The 17,348-nt window shown below is 46.8% G+C and overlaps 1 protein-coding gene and 1 non-coding gene across 12 annotated transcripts in view; one reads left to right on the top strand and one right to left on the bottom strand.

Moving 5' to 3' along the window:
• Positions 1–17,348, bottom strand: part of CLASP1 (cytoplasmic linker associated protein 1) — a 263,250-nt gene that overhangs the window by 173,124 nt on the left and 72,778 nt on the right. For all 11 annotated transcript variants that reach the window (XM_036857233.1, XM_036857234.1, XM_036857237.1 and 8 more), the window contains 3 exons: positions 3,686–3,764; positions 2,146–2,249; positions 1,242–1,333 (listed from right to left, as the gene is read on the bottom strand). In XM_036857233.1, the coding sequence (XP_036713128.1) occupies positions 1,242–1,333; positions 2,146–2,249; positions 3,686–3,764 (275 nt within the window). The remainder of the gene's footprint in view (positions 1–1,241; positions 1,334–2,145; positions 2,250–3,685; positions 3,765–17,348) is intronic.
• On the top strand, positions 4,319–4,444 carry LOC118898609. The gene has a single exon (XR_005020754.1). It is a non-coding gene; the product is annotated as a U4atac minor spliceosomal RNA (small nuclear RNA).

The raw sequence follows: 17,348 nt of genomic DNA, 5'->3' as shown, positions 1-17,348 counted from the left end.
GCCAAAAAAAAAATAAAAAAAAAAAAAAAAAAAAAAAGGCTTCAGAGACAGAATTTAATGGTCCCGAAAAGTCTAGCACGTTAAGAGAGAAAAACTTATATGGTAATATAAACGTTACAATCTCCATTTTGTTTTTAAAAATAATAAAACTCTAAAGGCTGGAACAAAATGCTACATGTTAACAGTGATTATCTGAAGGTGGCAGAATTATAGACAATAATCATTTTCTTCTTTATGTAAATTTTCTGCGACATACACAGCATTACTTTCGTAATCAGAAAAGGTGATTTGTAATTTTTAATTTTAAAAAAGGCTCTCCTACAAATAAGCACTTAAAAAAATGTTCAACATCAACAGTCATTAGGGAAACACAAATTAAAACTGCAATGACACAGCACTACACGCATATCAAAATGGTTAAAATTAAAGACAGTGGTAACATTCAATGCTAGCGAGGAAATGAAGAAACTGAATCATTCATACACTGCTGGTGGGAATGCAAAATGAAACAGACAACTCTGGAAAATAGTTTGGCAGTTTCTCTTAAAAGTAAAGATGAATTTACCAAATGACCCAGCAATTGTACTCTTGGGCACTGACCCAAGAGAAATGAAAACTTCTGTTCATGCAGAAACTGGTACATGTGTGTTCACAACAGCATTATTTGAAATAACCAAAATCTGGAAATATTCAAATGTCCTTCAACAGGTGAATGGTTAAACACACTATGATATGTCTATACCAGGGAATTCTACTCATCAATAAAAAGGAACAAACTACTGTTCAGGCAACAAGATGTATGCAATCTCAAGGGAATTATGCTGGGGGGGGTGGGGGGGAAGGTCGATCTCAAATGGTCACATTCTGTGTGATTCCATTCATAAAATAACAAAATCGCAGAGCTGAAGAGCACATGAGTGGCAGCATGGGGGCGCCTGGGGCGAGGTACGGGTCTGCAGCTTGAACATGGCAGTGAGTTACCCAGAGCTGCACCCATGACAGAGCTGCGCACACACGACACGTGTGCGTCTTGGAAGAACCTGAACTAGCTCTGTGGATCGTATCTACACCAACTTCCTGGTCTGGACCCTGCACTACAGACACGCAAGGCGACAGGTGGGTGCGCGGCACCTCCCAGGACGTTTCCCTACAACTTCCTGTAGATTCGTGATGATTTCAGAATTAACAGTTACAGGTGCAAAAGCTCAGCCGAGGACACCCTGAGGCCCCACCAGACTTACGCGTTGAGTGTGGCGACCAGGCAGAGACACGTGCCTTCCCGGGTGCGGAAGTTCTTGTGCTTGAAGCCTCCCAGCATCCGGTCCCACACGTACTGCAGGCGCAAAGGACGGGGGGAAGAGGAGAGAGGGCAGCTTCTGCAGCCCCGTCCAACGCGGGGCCCACGGGGGTCGGGGGGGGTGGGGGACACGTCGCAACAGGTGCCAAAGCCCTCCCCACCTCCACCAGCTCATTTAACGCTCTCGAGAGCTTGCTGGAAAATGGTAACTTATGCTCGTATGTCAGGTTAAAAACGGTCAAAACACATTCCTTTATAAAATTGCGTTTAATTCTCCCGACAACCCTGAAAGGGAGGTGAAATTGCCCCCATTTTATGGGTGAGGAAAATGAGGCCCAAGGTCACATACTGACACTGCTCTCTCAGCTTGAACAGCTGTGCCCACCCCATCCACAAGCCAAACACCTGCTCAGCTTTTCAGGCCCATGCAGGCTTTACCTTTCCTGGGAAGGCTTTTCCTGACGCCTCCCCGCCCCGCCCCACCCCCCAACAATGGACAGCTGGACCCCTGTCTGTCCGTCCCAGCAGCCCCAGCTCACCAGCAGACAGGGACCAGGGTTGCAGCCAGGCCTCTGAGTGCCCCGACACCACAGCTGCATCTTTTCAGAGACGCGCAGAGTCGGTTATGTAAATGAGCTCGACTCTAATGGATCAAACCAAGCACTGGATACCCATGTTAAGTCCACTAACTTATTCAAAGGTATACCTTCTGTGGTTTATTGTTTAAATATCCTATGCAGGGAAGAGGGGCCAGATGAAGCGCCATGAAAATTTTCCTCTGAAACCCACCAGCGCTCTGCGGGAACACCCGTGCCCGCAGGCCCGGACCCCGCCCCGCCCCGCCTCACCTGGGGGTTGGCGGCCTGATCCATGATCTTCAGCAGCAGGGCCTGGTCTTGCTCCCTCACAGAGTCTTTAGCATCGCCCAGTCTGTCTATTAAACTTGGCAGCACTGGAAATTAAAATGCAAATTGATCAAATGAAAACCTGGTCTGGTGGCCTGTGGTCACCAACTGTGGATATTCCAATTAACAAGATATTTCAAACTCCTGGCCTAAACGATGCACATCACTCTAAACCCACCAACCCCTATAATTCTATTCTTACTCCTCAAATCCATCCACGGGAGCTACTAGGCGAATCTGCAAAAATCCTTTGCATGGACACACTGTTTGTCTTCTTCCTTACCCCACCTTCCTCTAGGCAGCTCCCAGCATGTTTTTAAGCTGCTGAAATGCTATTAACATGGATGTCGATGGAAGACCTTGGCAGGAAAGAGTCAACACAAAAGGAAATCCAGGTTAGACAGAGGGGCTGCAGCGCATCTGCTGGGGTGGGGGTGGGGGGGTAGTGGGGAGGAGAGCTGGGGAGGAACAGGCATTATGGCTCAATCTGTTTTTACTTTTACATCACATCCACCCATGCTCATCAGACAGAATGCAGCTCTCCGCCCTACCTCCGCATGGCTGGGGGCGGGCCATCACTGCTGCTCCAAGGGCACCTGAGTATCAGAGGTCAATTTTCTTTGCTTCTTCTGAAAGTCTATACACATTTCTTTTACAAGAGATAGCCCCGAACAATCAGCTAATTTCGGGGGAAATGGAACGCTACTAAAACATCATTCCTAAGCGGGATTTTTTATTTGCAGATAGGCGGTTTGTACCGGAGTGGGAAGAGCTCGTGACTTTATCTAAAGGTGCACACTGACCAGACGGTTAGCAGAAGAACAAATACATGTGTACCAATCGAAAGCGAGAAATTCTACAAGGAAACGCCTGCACAAACACAGACGCTTAGTGTTTGTACTGTCATCATCAAAGCCCAGACGTCGGGAATTAAATCATCTCTTAATCTACGGAACGTGGGGTTATTTTTATTTCATTTTTCTGACTTTCTGTTCTCCCTTCAAAATAAGAGTGATCATTTACCACACACTTGAAATGACATCTACAACCAAAGTGAAAACAGTCATAGCAACAATAATCTGTTAACAATACAGCTGCATCGGATCTGCAGGACTCTCAAAGAGAGAAAGCGATGCCTCTCAAAGGGAAGGGTCAGGGACAAGGAGGGCTTGGTTGGCACCACAGCCTGATGGCTAATTGGAAGAAACCAAAGTAATAGTTGGTACTAGCACAGGGAGGTGGAAAAAGCCAGCAGAAAGGTATGCGGGTGGGGTGCCAGCAGGTGTGCTGAGGTGGCAGATCCGGCCACGCCCAGGAGGGTGGCGAGGGCAGCGGGGCAGCCGTGGCATCTAAAGATGCAGGAGGAGGTGGGGGCGGGCTGGGGGGCGGGGGACTAGAGGGTAAGGGTGGAAGGCGGGTACAGCCAAGTGAAGCTTTGGCGAGACCCAGCGAAGGCCGGGAGCTGGAGGAGGAGAGAGCTCACCTGTGCCGATCTGTGCCTTGAACCGATCCTGCAGCCGGGTGACCAGCGAGGACAGGATGTCCATGCCCAGGAGAACCACCTGCAACGGCAAACAGCGGGCCCCCGTCAGCGGCCGGCGGGGGGCGCGGCGCCCTCGCCCGCCGGCTCCCGGGGCGCCTCCGCATCTCTGGCTCAGACGCGGCCCGGGAGCCGGAGCGTGCGCCGACCCGCAGGGTTAAGCCGGGTGTCAGGAGGGGGGGCCGCTTGCCGGAAAGGGCTGTTTACAGCGCTAACACGAAATAGTCGGTGGCAAGACACGAATCAAACCCCACCGCCTCGGCCTGAGTCCCGCGCGCCCGCCCTCGAGAGCGGGAGAGCGCGCTGCAGCCCCGCCCCCTGCAGGCCCCGCCCCAGCGGAGAGCACATATGCATATCAGCTCGCAGCTGGCGCGTGGCCTTCTGGGTAACACTGAGCGGCCCCTTTGCGACCTTCCGAAGCCTCCGAAAACGAGGAGTTGATGGTGAGCTTCGGGAGCCGAGATCAGCAGAGGTGCGCCGGCTGCCGGGCGGCTGCGGCGGAATGCGCGGGTTAGTCACCACAAGCCTACCCGCTGTTGGCGCCTGCTGCTCGGGGCGCGGGCAGCGACGGCACCAACCATCCTTTTCTTGGGGTTGCGTTACTGTCCGATGAGCGTGTAGCGAGGGCAGTACTGCTAACGCCTATGCAACACACTCGCACCAAGTAGAGTTCTGCTTTACCTCGGTGCAATTTTTGGAAAAAAGAATCCTCTCTTTTCCACGATGTGAACGTTCAAAAGCAGTTTTTTTTTCCCAGCGACGTAAATGAGGCTGTGAAATTAGTTTCTGTTACAAGAGGGCGCTAGCAGCTTCAAAAGGGCTTAAATTTCTTTGTTTCTTTTCTTCGCGAACCCTACAAACTTTGTTGCCATTTGCTAGCAGACAGCGCTTCTGCGCTGTGTAAACTTATTATAAGAACTACTCTAGGATTACTGAATATTATTTCAGGATCATTATGAGTCCTTGCAGCTCCCTGCTTCTGCGTTTTGCTACCGATAAAAGCGAGAATTTTAAGTTTCGCTAGTCAGCTTCAAGTCCACTGCTTCGAAACAAAATAATTAAAATTTGCCCACTTGTCACCACAGTACATGCACGGTCCTTGCAAGGGATTGGCAATGTGAAAATGTTAAAACGCAGGTCTTAACATTTTTTTTTATAGAAAGAGCTGTTTGATAGGTTTGTGTCTGTAATGGTACGGTGGAAAACACTTTAAAATAATGACTTATGAGCTACAGACGACTAGGTATCAGGCTTCAACTTCATTCCAAAGAATACAACATAGACGTAGAGGGGGATAATTACCCGTATGACGAGAAAAGCCTCAGAAACGGTATTTCAACCAGATGAGCAAGGTTAACATCAACAACCATACATCACATTGGAAGTACGTATGCTTCATATGTGATTAAAAGGTCTGTGATCGTTTGCTTAAAAACTCACAAACCCACATCAGATCCCAATAGAGAGACATCCTCCAAGGTACCTAATCAGTACACTTAAAAACAATCCAAGTCGTCAAAGACAAGGGAAGTCAAATCGTCACAACCAAAAGGAGCCTAGGAGACACAATAATTAAGTGGAGTGTCGTATCCTGAGTGGGATCCTGGGATTGATAAGGACGTCAGATAAAACTTACTTAAGACCTGAACAAACTACGGACATTAGTTAATAATAATCTACCACTATTTCTTTATTGAGTTTAAGAAATACACCGCACCAGTGTTAGAGGTTAATGATATATGATGGGATTTTTCTGTCAATCCAAAACTGTTCTAAAAATTTAAGTTTATTTTACAAAAAGAGCAGCCTCTCAATTATTTGGAACTGGCTTTTTCCTGATGAAATCCTAAGCCTCTCTCTGGATGCACTACTGCTTGGAGGTGGGAGTGTTCCTCGTGGCAGAATTATTAATCCTTGCCTTCAGTATAATCCCTCAAGCCTGAGCTGCAAGAGGACTATGGCCTTTCCAGATATGCCAGCCCATGTCGGTTTACCTACCCGTGGAATTTGGGGGAAACAGACTTTAAAGCTGTTCCAGGATGAAGGTTTGCTAGCAGGTCCAACCAGGGCAGCCCTGGCTAAATCCTAGACAGCAACGTTCCCCACAAGTCCCACCCAGAGACACTGGGGAGTCCCGAGACTGTCCGGGCAGACGAGGCTGACTGATGCAGCCGAGCTCCAGAGAACTAGGCGCGGAGAGGCTGGCGCACAGTCCAGGCCCCCTTACAGCAGCATCAACCACCGCACACGCTTGTCCAGTTCTCCCTTAGTCACAGCCCCGGTGGGGCAGGAAAGGAATCGCTACCGCACATGTTTATCTTCACAGCTCAGGCCCTTCTATGTTTCCCTAGTGAAGAGAGGGATAAATCAATAAAGTCATTGCCCACAAGACCACTCTAATTAGGAGCCATGAAGCCTCTCTGTGCCTCAGTTTTCTGACCTGTTAAATGGGGGAAACAGTAACAGCTACCTTCTAGGTCACTGTGTATATACATGAAGCGCCTGAAATAGTGCTCGGTGCAGGGAAAGGGCCAGACCACTCACCTGCTGGCTGTTAGCACCAGAGCACTGTCACGGCCCCTGCCAGAGAAAATAGGTACTGATTCAGGTCAGGGGAGGCCACGCCTATGAGTCCTGGGGACAGGGACGGGGCTGGCTTCCCCAAGGAGGCTTCCCAGAAGGGGTTTCACTGCACAAGGCTAGAAGCTTTGAAGACCTAGCCTCACACCAAAGGAAGAGAAGACCTCCCAGCAGACAGAGGAGCACATGGGGGTGGGAGGAGGGGAACAGGTGCGAGGAGGGGCAAGGGAGGAAGCTCTGGAAGGGCCTCAGCTAGGTCTTGAACACAGTGGGGGAGCCACCGAAGAGCTGGAACCTAAAGCGGGAGTGACAGGGCCCTGTGCCCACCATGGGGAAGATGTCCAGGAGAGAGGGGACAGAGGCAGAGAGACGGTCAGGCTCACACCACCCACTCTGCCCGTAGTTTTCACTAGGCCGTCAACTCTGCATGACCCTTGAGCACCTCCTCCAATACTCTATTTAATTTTCTGAGTTTATGCTTGTGTCCCCAGCTAAACTCCTTGAATGTAAGGAATACCATGCCTTGTATTTCCTCGAAATTTCTGTAACATATAGCACAATACCGGCTTCATGGTAAGTGATCAATAAGGCCCTACTTTATTGACTAGTGATGAATTAGTTTAGAACAGATGTGTTCTCAAGGTCCAACACAGTTCCTTTACCCTGTAACTTTTAAAAGATGCTTTTAAAAGGAGGTAATAATGGCTAAGTAACTCAGACCACCCCTCATGCTAAAAACAACTACAAATGCTGGATATCATGTAAAAGAACATCTTGGAAACATCAGAGAACTAAGAAGGCACAGAAGAGCTACCGGCTCACAAAATATAAGAAAACTAAAATCCAGAGAGATGAGCCTACAGCAAACGGTCTACTTTTGCCCTAGGGCTATTTATACACTGGGACGGGGCAACCAAGACACTGAGGATTGACTACTTGTGACAACCACTTGGACCTAGAACATGCACTCCAGAGCCCTCAAAGACTAGTAGCCCAGATAACCCCCTATACCTTGGGTTGGAAATCCAAATGGCTATACACTTGGAGAGTGAATTGGAAATAAAACAGCCTCCAGATGTACTGCAGGCCAGCTTCCAAGAATCTGGGTGACCCAGAAAAATGCCAATCCCTCACAGCAGATAGAAATGATCTTATTAGATTGCTGGTGCTCTAAAGCCCCTGGCAGATAAAAACACAAATCATTTCTGGATGGAGAGTATATAATCCTCGTCTAGTCCTCAATTTACTTCTGTAGACAATTCTCAAATACAATGTCCAAAACACAACCAAAGACCACCAGGTACACAGGACAACTATAAATGAAAACTAGCAGAAACAAAGATCCATATGAACTATGCGTATGAGAATAATTAGAAACAGATGTTAAAACAACAATTCTTACTATGTATAAGAAAACAAAACACATGATTAAAATTGGGGAGAGAGAAATCCAAAATTAAGTACCCGATGGATGGGCTTAAAAACACACTAGATATAGACGAAGGGAGAAGTAAACAGGAAACAGTCTGCAGAAAAAAATCCAGAATGAAGCCCAGAGAGACGAAAGGATGGAAAGTTCAAAAGAAGAGGTAAGAGACCAAGGATAGAGAAAAATAGAACTAACATAAGTTGAAAAGGAGATCAAAAGGAGAGGTCAGCAACGCTAGGCAAGAAGCAATAGCAGACACCCATCTGGGTCACTACTATCCCCCAAAAAACAGAAACAGAAAACAGAAAACAAGTGTGGGTGAAGATGTGGGGAAACTGGGACTCTTGTGCGTTCACTGCTGGTAGGAATACACAGTGGTGCAGTCCCCGTGGGAAACGGTGTGCAGGTCCCCCAAATTAAACACAGAATCACCGTATGATCCAACAATTCTACTTCTGGCTATAAACCCAAAAGGAGTGAAAGCAGGGATTCCAACAGATACTTGTACACTCGCTCTGAGCGACATTATTCACAACAGCTAAAAGGTAGAAAGAGCCAAATTTTGATCCAAGTATCAAACCAAGCATCACACTTGATGAAATACTGCAAGTTTTCCCTTTGATATGGGGAACAGGACAAAAATATCCATTCTGCAATATTTTTTCAACACTGGTCCTAGCTAAAGCTTTATGGCAAGAAAAAAAATTAAAGGTATAAAACTCATAGAGAAGAAGCTAAATTGTCATTACTAATGGAAATTGTAAGTAGAAAATCCAGAAGATCTACAGGTATATTATAAAATAAGTAAGTTTCGCAAGACTGATTAATACAAAGTCAATCTACCTCCCCACCCCCTGCAAAAAATCAATTACATTTCTATACCAACAACAAGCCAAAAAAGGAAATCTTAAATGTTTCCATTTTAAATTGCATAAAAATTAACACCTAGGAATAAATCTAGCCAAAATAAATCTCTACCCCAAAAGCTATGGAATGATTAAAAAAAAAAGAAAGAAAAATTAAAGATGACCAAAATAAACAGAGAGAAGCTACAGACTGAAATACTCAGTATTGCAAAATTTCCATTTTCCCCAAATTGATCTACACATAAAATTCCACTCAAAATCCCAACTATAATTTTTCTTTAGGAAGTTCACAAGTTGATTCCAAAATCTATGTGGAAATGCAAATGGCAGGACACAAGGTGGTGAAACTCGCTCCCATGGGATATCAAGATTTATTATAAAACAGCAAGAATGTGCTATCGGCTCAAGAGAAGACAAATATAGCAACAGAACAGAATAAAGAAACAGACTCATGCATATGTGGGCACCTTCTTTATGACAAAGTGTGTACTACAGAGGAGTGAGAACCCTGGGCCCACTGAGTATCTATCTAGAATAAAAAAGAAACTACTTTCTCACCTCATACGTAAAGATGAACTCCTGGTATAGATGTTAAGTGTGGAAAACAAAACAATGAAGCTTTTAGCAAATGACACAGGAAAACAGCTGCATGATCCCACGATAGGAGAAAGTATCAGGACACAATAAACATAAACCATTAAAAGAAACAGTGATGCACTGGACCAAATTAAAATTAAGAACTGTGGTATACCAAAACACCCTAAGAAAGTAAAAGGCAAGTCACATTGGAAAGAGATATTTATAAAACAAATAAGCAACAACAGGCTTGATTCTAGAAAATATACAGATCATCTACAAGCCCAATCAACAGGCAACCCGGTAGAAAAATGGGCAAAATACTTGAACAGGCCCTTCACAAAAGATATCAATGTTCATAAGTACATGAAAAGTTGTTCAACCTCCATTACTCATCAGAGAAACATAAACTAAACTACAATGACACACTGCTGCATACTCCTTGAATGGCTAAAATTAAAGACCAACAAGACCAAGTGTTGACAAGAACGTGTTACCACGGAAACTTGGGCTGGTAGGAATGTAAAGTGGTACAACCAACACTTCAGAAAACATCTTGGCATATCTCCCAAATTTGGAGATACACCTATTCCACTGCTAGGAATATGCCCAACAGAAATGCATGCACGTGTACAACAGGAGAAATGCACAAAAAGGCTCAGAGCAGCCCCATTCGTAATAGCCAAAAACTAGAAATCCATATGTCCATCTACTGTAGAATGTGAAAGTTGTGGTTTTCATGCCAAGGAACACAATAATCAATCAAAATAAATGAATCAGGGCTTCCCTGGTGGCGCAGTGGTTGGGGGTCCGCCTGCCAATGCGGAGGACACGGGTTCGAGCCCTGGTTTGGGAGGATCTCACGTGCCGCGGAGCGGCTGGGCCCCGTGAGCCACAATTGCTGAGCCTGCGCGTCTGGAGCCTGTGCTCCGCGGCAAGAGAGGCCGCGACGGTGAGGGGCCCGCGCACCGCGATGAAGAGTGGCCCCTGCTTGCCACAACTAGAGAAAGCCCTCCCACAGAAACAAAGACCCAACACAGCCATAAATAAATAAATAAATTAATTAAAAAAAAAAAAACAAATCATTTAAAAAAAATAAAAAATAAAAATAAATGAATCAAAGCTGCACTCAACAGCACAGATAAATCTATAATAATGAGTGAAAAAGCCTGTATATACACTTTTGTAGGAGTCCAACAACAAGCAAACATAAACTATAATTTTAAGGTGCATATTTAGATGATAAAACTAAAAAAGAAAAGAGAGTGATACCATACAAGTCAGGAGAGTGGTAACTTCGGGGAGTGCTGGCAATGTTCCAGTTCTTGTCCCGAGTAGCAATTAAAGAGCTGTTAGTTTTACAACTGATTAAACTGTGTATTTGCATTTTATGCCCTTTCTAAATACAGCTCGCAATTTTTTTAAAGGTTTTAAAAACCAGAAAAGTGGGAGTGACCCTGGACCACTCGACCTATATATAAGTCTGTGACAAGTGGCTTGGACCTCGTCTCTGCCTTACTTATTTTCTAAACTACAAGTCAAGGCACCAAAATGGAACCAACCACAGTTCTCTCTCCACGGTATAACATCTGCTCAGTGATCAAAGAAAGGAATTCTAAATCCTTTTCCCCAAAAAATGTCCATAAGGGACAAGCTAGGTTGGAGGAACAGGTCACTTCTTGAGCCTAGGAAGACCAGACTGGCTGGAATAAAAATAATATTTTGCATTCACATTGTATTTTATTGTTTTTAAGGCACTTCTGGATGAATCTGAATAATCTCACAATAACCTGAGATGTAGAACATACTACCCTTACTTTGCAAGCGAGGAAAATTCAAAAGAGAGGTAGAGAGACTTAACCAAGGTCATAAAGTCTGGATAGTGATGGAACTGGAGGCGGGTAGGGGTGGGGGAGCCTCTTGACTTGATCAAGGCTATTCTCGGCACAGCAAAATCACAGTATCACAAAAGCCCACCTTTTAGCCCTCCTCACCTCTCTCTAGCTAGGCGAAGACCTTGGGCAGGTCACATTTCTTCTCTGCCACTACCAGATAAAGCCGGTCTCAGTTCCAAACGTCTCTGATGCTCTGATAATGCCCCAAACAGGAAAAGTCCAAGGGTGCTGTGAGTACAGATCCAGGCTTGAATCCCAGCTCTGCCGCGTCTACTGCCCAACCGAGCTGCTCCGTCTCCAGGATTCACGTGCTTCATCAGTAAAGTCAGAATAATAACACCCTTCCCTCAAAGAGTACACAGGAGCGTTAAGAGTTTTAACAAAATGGCTGGCATGCAGTAGGCACTCGGCAAGTGTTTGTTCCCTTCTTTATGAGAGCAGCACTTTCAAAAAATCAAAAACAAAAAAGCACAGCCTACTGAGCAAAGAGAGGAACAGTCCGAGGGGGCACAACCCCAAAGATGAAAGTGAGGGCACCTGAAATCTCATCACCCAACTGCCAACATCCTGACGACTGTCCCTCAAGACATCGCGCATGTACACGTGTGCACGTGTGTGTGATGTGAGTTCTACAGAAACGGTTCGTATGCCATGGAAATCGCCCCAGATCTATACATACAGATCTCCGCCCCATTTTCAATGGCTGGATGATACCCCATTGTGTGCAGGCACCATAATCACTGAACCGAGCCGCCAAGCCCCTACCCACAGTCATTATCTTAATCAACACTGTGATGGGTACACACTTCCGCACAATGTGCGCTTATCTCCTCAGGGCAAGTTCTGAAAAAGAACACACACTGTACACCTGACTAGCATTATTTTTACCATAATGCGCTAGGTGCCCTATGGGGCCACAGGCTGCTGACTCTATATATTTTTTTGTCATTTTAAGACTCTACACTGCAACCTTATTAAGTAAGGAGGAAATTAATTAGTACTCTTACAACGCACTCACTTTCAATCCCAAGAATAAGAGCACAACACAGATACCCCAGAGAGTGTGACAAAGTCGGTGACCCTGTGCGTTCACGTGAGACAGCAGAACTATTCACCCAAGCATGCTGTCCTTCACAGCTTCACCCAGCAACTCCTGGGACACTCGTGCCAACCAGATGCCTCTGGGCCGCTGACTTTTTAAATCCCTCTTCTGGAATGGCCTCCGGAGACACTTTTTGAGCCACAGAAGTCTGTTAAAATATAAGTACTTAATGTGAGATTAATGGGACTCACGAAGTGATAGGCTTGTTACCTGTTGTTGCCCATACACCAGGGTCTTACCATTGGAAAGGATCATCGGTCATCAAACCACTTCATTTCACACGCGAGCAGCAACAGGCCCAGCAAGCCCAGGAGGCCGGGGTTGAACACGGTGCGAGGCAGAGTCAGTACCCTTGTTCAAAGACCTGGACCAGCCCCGTACAATGCTCAGCGGTGACAGGACTGTCCCAGATCGGTGCTGTCCAAGTCAGCAGCCACTAAACACACGTGGCTACTGAGCAAGTGAAATGGGGCTCATGTGAATGGGAAAAGAATCTTAAACTTTGCTTGAACCATCGAGCTCCTTAATGTAACTTTCAACAGCCGCACGGGGCTCAAGGCCACCGTGCCATCCAGCGCAGCTCTAGACCCACGGCTGCAAACTCAAGCAGGGAGAGATGAGGCAGCCCCTAACCACGGAAACCCGGACTCCTCGGGAAGCCCTGCTCACGTGACACCAGGTGGGAACTGAGGCCAGCGTGGCCAGATGGCCAGATTTTAAACACGGGCAACTTTCTGAATGAATTTAAAGGACTGGGGAGCCCAAAAACACATTTCGTGGGTGGAATCCGGCCAAAGACCCCTAAATCTGCAGCTTCCCTCCTCCAGGCGCATCTCATAAATGTGAGATCAGGCACCAAAGCATTCATGGTTGCCCAAGGGATTAAACAAAGACCCAAGTCTTCCACGTGGGCTTTTAAAATTCTCCCAATATGGTTCTAAGCTGACCTCCCCGCTCCTCTCCTCCAGCCAGCCAGCCAGCCAGGCCTACGGGGTCTCCTAAGAGCCCCCCACCCCGCTCCCCTCCCGGCCCTCTACTTCACGGGCACTCCACACCTCTCTCCAACAAGACCACAGACCGCTCGAAGCGGGGCGGTCCTAACACAGCCCCTCTCATCCCCAAGCACTTCCCCAGGGGCAGCACACGGGTGGGTGTTGGCGGCTGGGGGGCTCATGGGGAAAATTAACCGTTACCTTGCACATATTCTCCGTATTATCTCATTGAATCCTCACAATACCCTGTACAAAGCACCGCACCTATAAGCATCCCCACCTCCCAGCTAAGGAAAAAGGCAACTGGGCAAGGCCACTCAGCTAGTACGTGGCTCCAATAACATTCATTACTCCACCAGTCTTCCAAGAGGGCAAGGCAAGAACACTAAGTTTGTAAGGACACTCCCCAAACCAAAATCGCTCTCGTGTGCACCTTCCCCAGAGAACCCTCGGCCTACTGGACGCCCTTCTGGCAAAAAAGTGGGCATCACTCTTAAGAGCCAAGAAGTGCTAATAATCCAAATACCCATCAACTGATGACTAGAGAAACAAAATGTGGTACATCCACACAATCAAATACCATTCAACAGTAAAGAGGAACAAACTAGTACTGATACACGCTATAATATTCATGAACCTTGAATACAGAATAAAGAAATCAGACATAAAAGACTACCTACTGTATGATCCCATTTATACGAAATGCTCAGACAAGGCAAATCTACAGAGACAGGAAGTAGAGAAACGGTCGCCTACAACTGCAGGTGGGGGTGGGGAATGCCTGCAGACGGAGGCAAGGCATCTTTCAGAGTGATGGGCAAACGCTCTAACACTGGATTGCGGTGATGGCTGTACAACTCCGTAAATTTACTAAAAAATAACTGAACTGTACGATTAACAGGTAAATTATACCTCAATAAAGCTGTAAAAAAAAAATCAGTTACTTGTTTTAAAAGAACTCTACTCTGATCTTTCTGGTGACCGGACTGTGGAAGAAGAATTCATTACACCTGCCAAAGGTAGTTATTTGTTATCTATCAATCCGGAAATGATCCTGAAATGGTGCCTGCGGCAGAAGGAAGCAAGGCCAACAGCCGGGTCGGGAGCTAGGTTGTGACGGGGAGCAGTGCAGCCTGCGTGGGCCAAGAGGCCCATCGGTGCTGCAGAGAACCCTCTCAAGAGCCCACAGTCCACACACCTCAACGCGCTCTGTGGGCCAGTCATCACCCCCAGTTTTCCCGGATGTGCCAGCTCTCACTGACGCGGGTCCCTGCCTGAAGCACTGTGCTTTCTCTCTCTGTCACTCTCGTGCCTCTCAAGGCTCACTTCAAGCATCACTCGCTCCGGCGCCCTCCCGCCTATACCCACTAGCCCGGGACGGAAGGCGGTATGTCCCGCACACCCACCACACACTGCTCTTGTAGCGGTTGCGACCTCTGGTTTGTTAAACCATCTGTTTCTCTAGTGCCTAAAGCCTAGCTCGAGCACTATGCAGGTTCCGTATCTCCATCATTTCTGAATCATCAGCATCGACCATGATGCCAGCAAATTTGCAGGAAGTGGCTGGGGGTGCCTGGGTAAGACAGCGAATGATGTGAATGGTACGAGCTTCGCGCTCCAGTCAACAACCCCAGACACAATGGCCGACAGCAAAGCACCGTCACTTAGCCCTGTTTGGATCTTTACTTCCACTCCGGGCTCCCTTCCGTCTATTCTCACCACGCGACCAGAATGTCCGTCTAAAAGTTGTCATACCATGTCCTCTGTTGAAAACCCGCCAATGGCTCCATGTTGTGCAAGAACTGGTCTCCCCGACGGCCGCCCCCTCCCCTCACTGGCCTCCCAGCTCCTCCCTCTCCGTGCCAGACACTCTCTCTGCCTGGAATGCCCTTCCGCAAGGCTGCCAGCCGGCCCGGCCCAGCATCCCACCCAGTCTCTGTCCCAGTGCCAGGTTCTCGGCCAGGCCCGCTCCGACCACCCTACTGAATATCATGGGCGTGTATGCACGCCCTCGGCCCACTCGGCTTTACTTTTCTCCAAAGCACTTCTCACTACCCAGTCGTCTATAAAACTCACTCAGTTGACTTGTTTATGGGTTCTTTCCCCCAGGTGGGAAGTAAGCGCCATGAAGAAAGGAATTCGTGTCTAGTTACTCATTGCTAGAGTCCAGAACCTTATTTGTTGAACAAATGAATGAATCCCATCAATGTGCTTTATTTCTCACTTGGAAAATACTGCAGTGCCAGGGCCCACCCTGTGCCCACTACGAAGCCCACTCGGCTAAAAAGTGAAGGTGGCCTCAGCTGTGAGGAGTTTTACCTCACCCTGATGGGAAATGAGGGGACAAAAGAACAGCAAGAAACCCTCCAGGTCCCACTTTTTAGGAAGCATCTTACTGCAATCAAGGGAAAAGTGACAGTTAAAACGACATATTCCCAAGTCCCTCAGACTCCAAATTACGAAGTATTTCAGAGCTAGCCAAATTCCATCACACTCTGCTCAGGATGCTTCGCAAGAAAGATCTTGGGAATCAAAGCTTCCACAAGGCTAGGTATCTTAAGAACATTTTATGGAAAAATCAATTCACTGAACCGCACCAATCAACAAAACTACTACCCACAGTGGCGGATGGCCATCCTGTCTGAACTCAAGGGGAAAGCTTTCAGGTCACTGTGATGGAGACAGGCAAGGTGTGAACCACACCCGGTCAGATGTGCAAACCGCACGGTTCAGGACGAGCCCAGCAGAATGCTCGATCTTCAGAAACCCAGTATGGGGTGGGGTCAGGGTGGAGATCCAAGCGGCAGACAGAGAATAAAATAAGTAGGCTTTGGAGTCAGACAAAACTGGGTTCAAAACATGGCACCACCATGGTTACTAGCCATGGGCCCTCAAGAATGTTAACGTCTCAAAGTCCACGTATGCATCTGTAAAATGGGATACTTAATACCCCCTTCTGCAGGTGACTGGGAGAATTACTGAAGCAATCAATTTCAACGACGTGCCACAGTGAACCACACATAGTAAACGTGGCCCCGTCCTCCCCTTCGTTCCCAGGTAAAAATCAAGTTCGAGAGTTATTTGCAAACGTTAAGGCAAGTGAAATAAACCAGACACAAAAGGACACATATTGTATGACTCTAGATATAGGACATGCCAAGAAATGGCAGATTCTTAGAGACAGAAGGTAGAACAGTGTATGCTGTACACCTAAAACTAATATAATATTGTAAATCAACGATACTTCAATTAAAGAAAAACGGAAAGAAAGTAGTGGCTACCAGCAGCTGGTGGGAGGGGAAATGGGAAGTTATTGTTTAATGGATGCAGTTTGGGATGATGAAAAAGTTCTGGAGATGGATAGTGGTGATGGTTGAACAACACTGTGAATATTAAAGCCGCTAAGTTGTACAATTAAAAGCAGTTAAATTGGTAAGTTTTATGTTATGTATATTTTAACACAATTTTTTTTTAAATTTTAAGAGTATGTGCAGGGCAAACCAAGGGACAAATCAAAAATAGAAGGCCTGTAGGTATGCGAGCTGTAAAATGGTTTACACCATCTGCAGTGTTTAATTTCCCCCCTGCAGTTGTTTCCTCACTACAGCGCTGGGTCCAAAATAGCATCGTCCCTATTGGTGCCGTGGCTGTGCCCACCACCGTCAAACCACAAGAAACCATTTTTCCTCTCAACCCTGTTAGAAGTGATATCTCCACCCACAAACATTCTAGCACTGAGAGGTAGAAGATTCCCAATTCATTCTAAAAGCTCGCAAAACTCTACAAAACTGGGCAAGGATCACATGCAAAGTTAAGGAAGCTCATCCAATCCCACTAATAAGAGAGAAATCCAAAAACTTTATAGAGTCTGGAAGGAAACAAAGTTCAGAGCATCCTAAGAACTTAGAAATTTCATCCTGAGGTGTTGGGGAACCACTGAAAGATTTGAAAGTTTGGAAGAAAAAAGGGGATGGGATGGAAGGAGGACAGGGAGAAGGACAGGGGAGTGTGAAATGATATATTTGCAGTTTTGAAAGCTCATTTTTGCAAAGATGGGGAGCATGAATTGGAGGCAGGGAGGACTTTGGGTGCAACAAGGGCAGAGACTGCAGGCTTCTGGGCTGCGCAACAAAGCCGATGGTTGTGTCATACCCCGGGATGAGGCA

Source organism: Balaenoptera musculus, chromosome 7 (assembly GCF_009873245.2).
Source record: "Balaenoptera musculus isolate JJ_BM4_2016_0621 chromosome 7, mBalMus1.pri.v3, whole genome shotgun sequence".
NCBI lineage: Eukaryota > Metazoa > Chordata > Mammalia > Artiodactyla > Balaenopteridae > Balaenoptera > Balaenoptera musculus.
The sequence above is the reverse complement of the archived record's forward strand: the minus strand, read 5'-3'. Positions and strand labels throughout refer to the sequence as shown.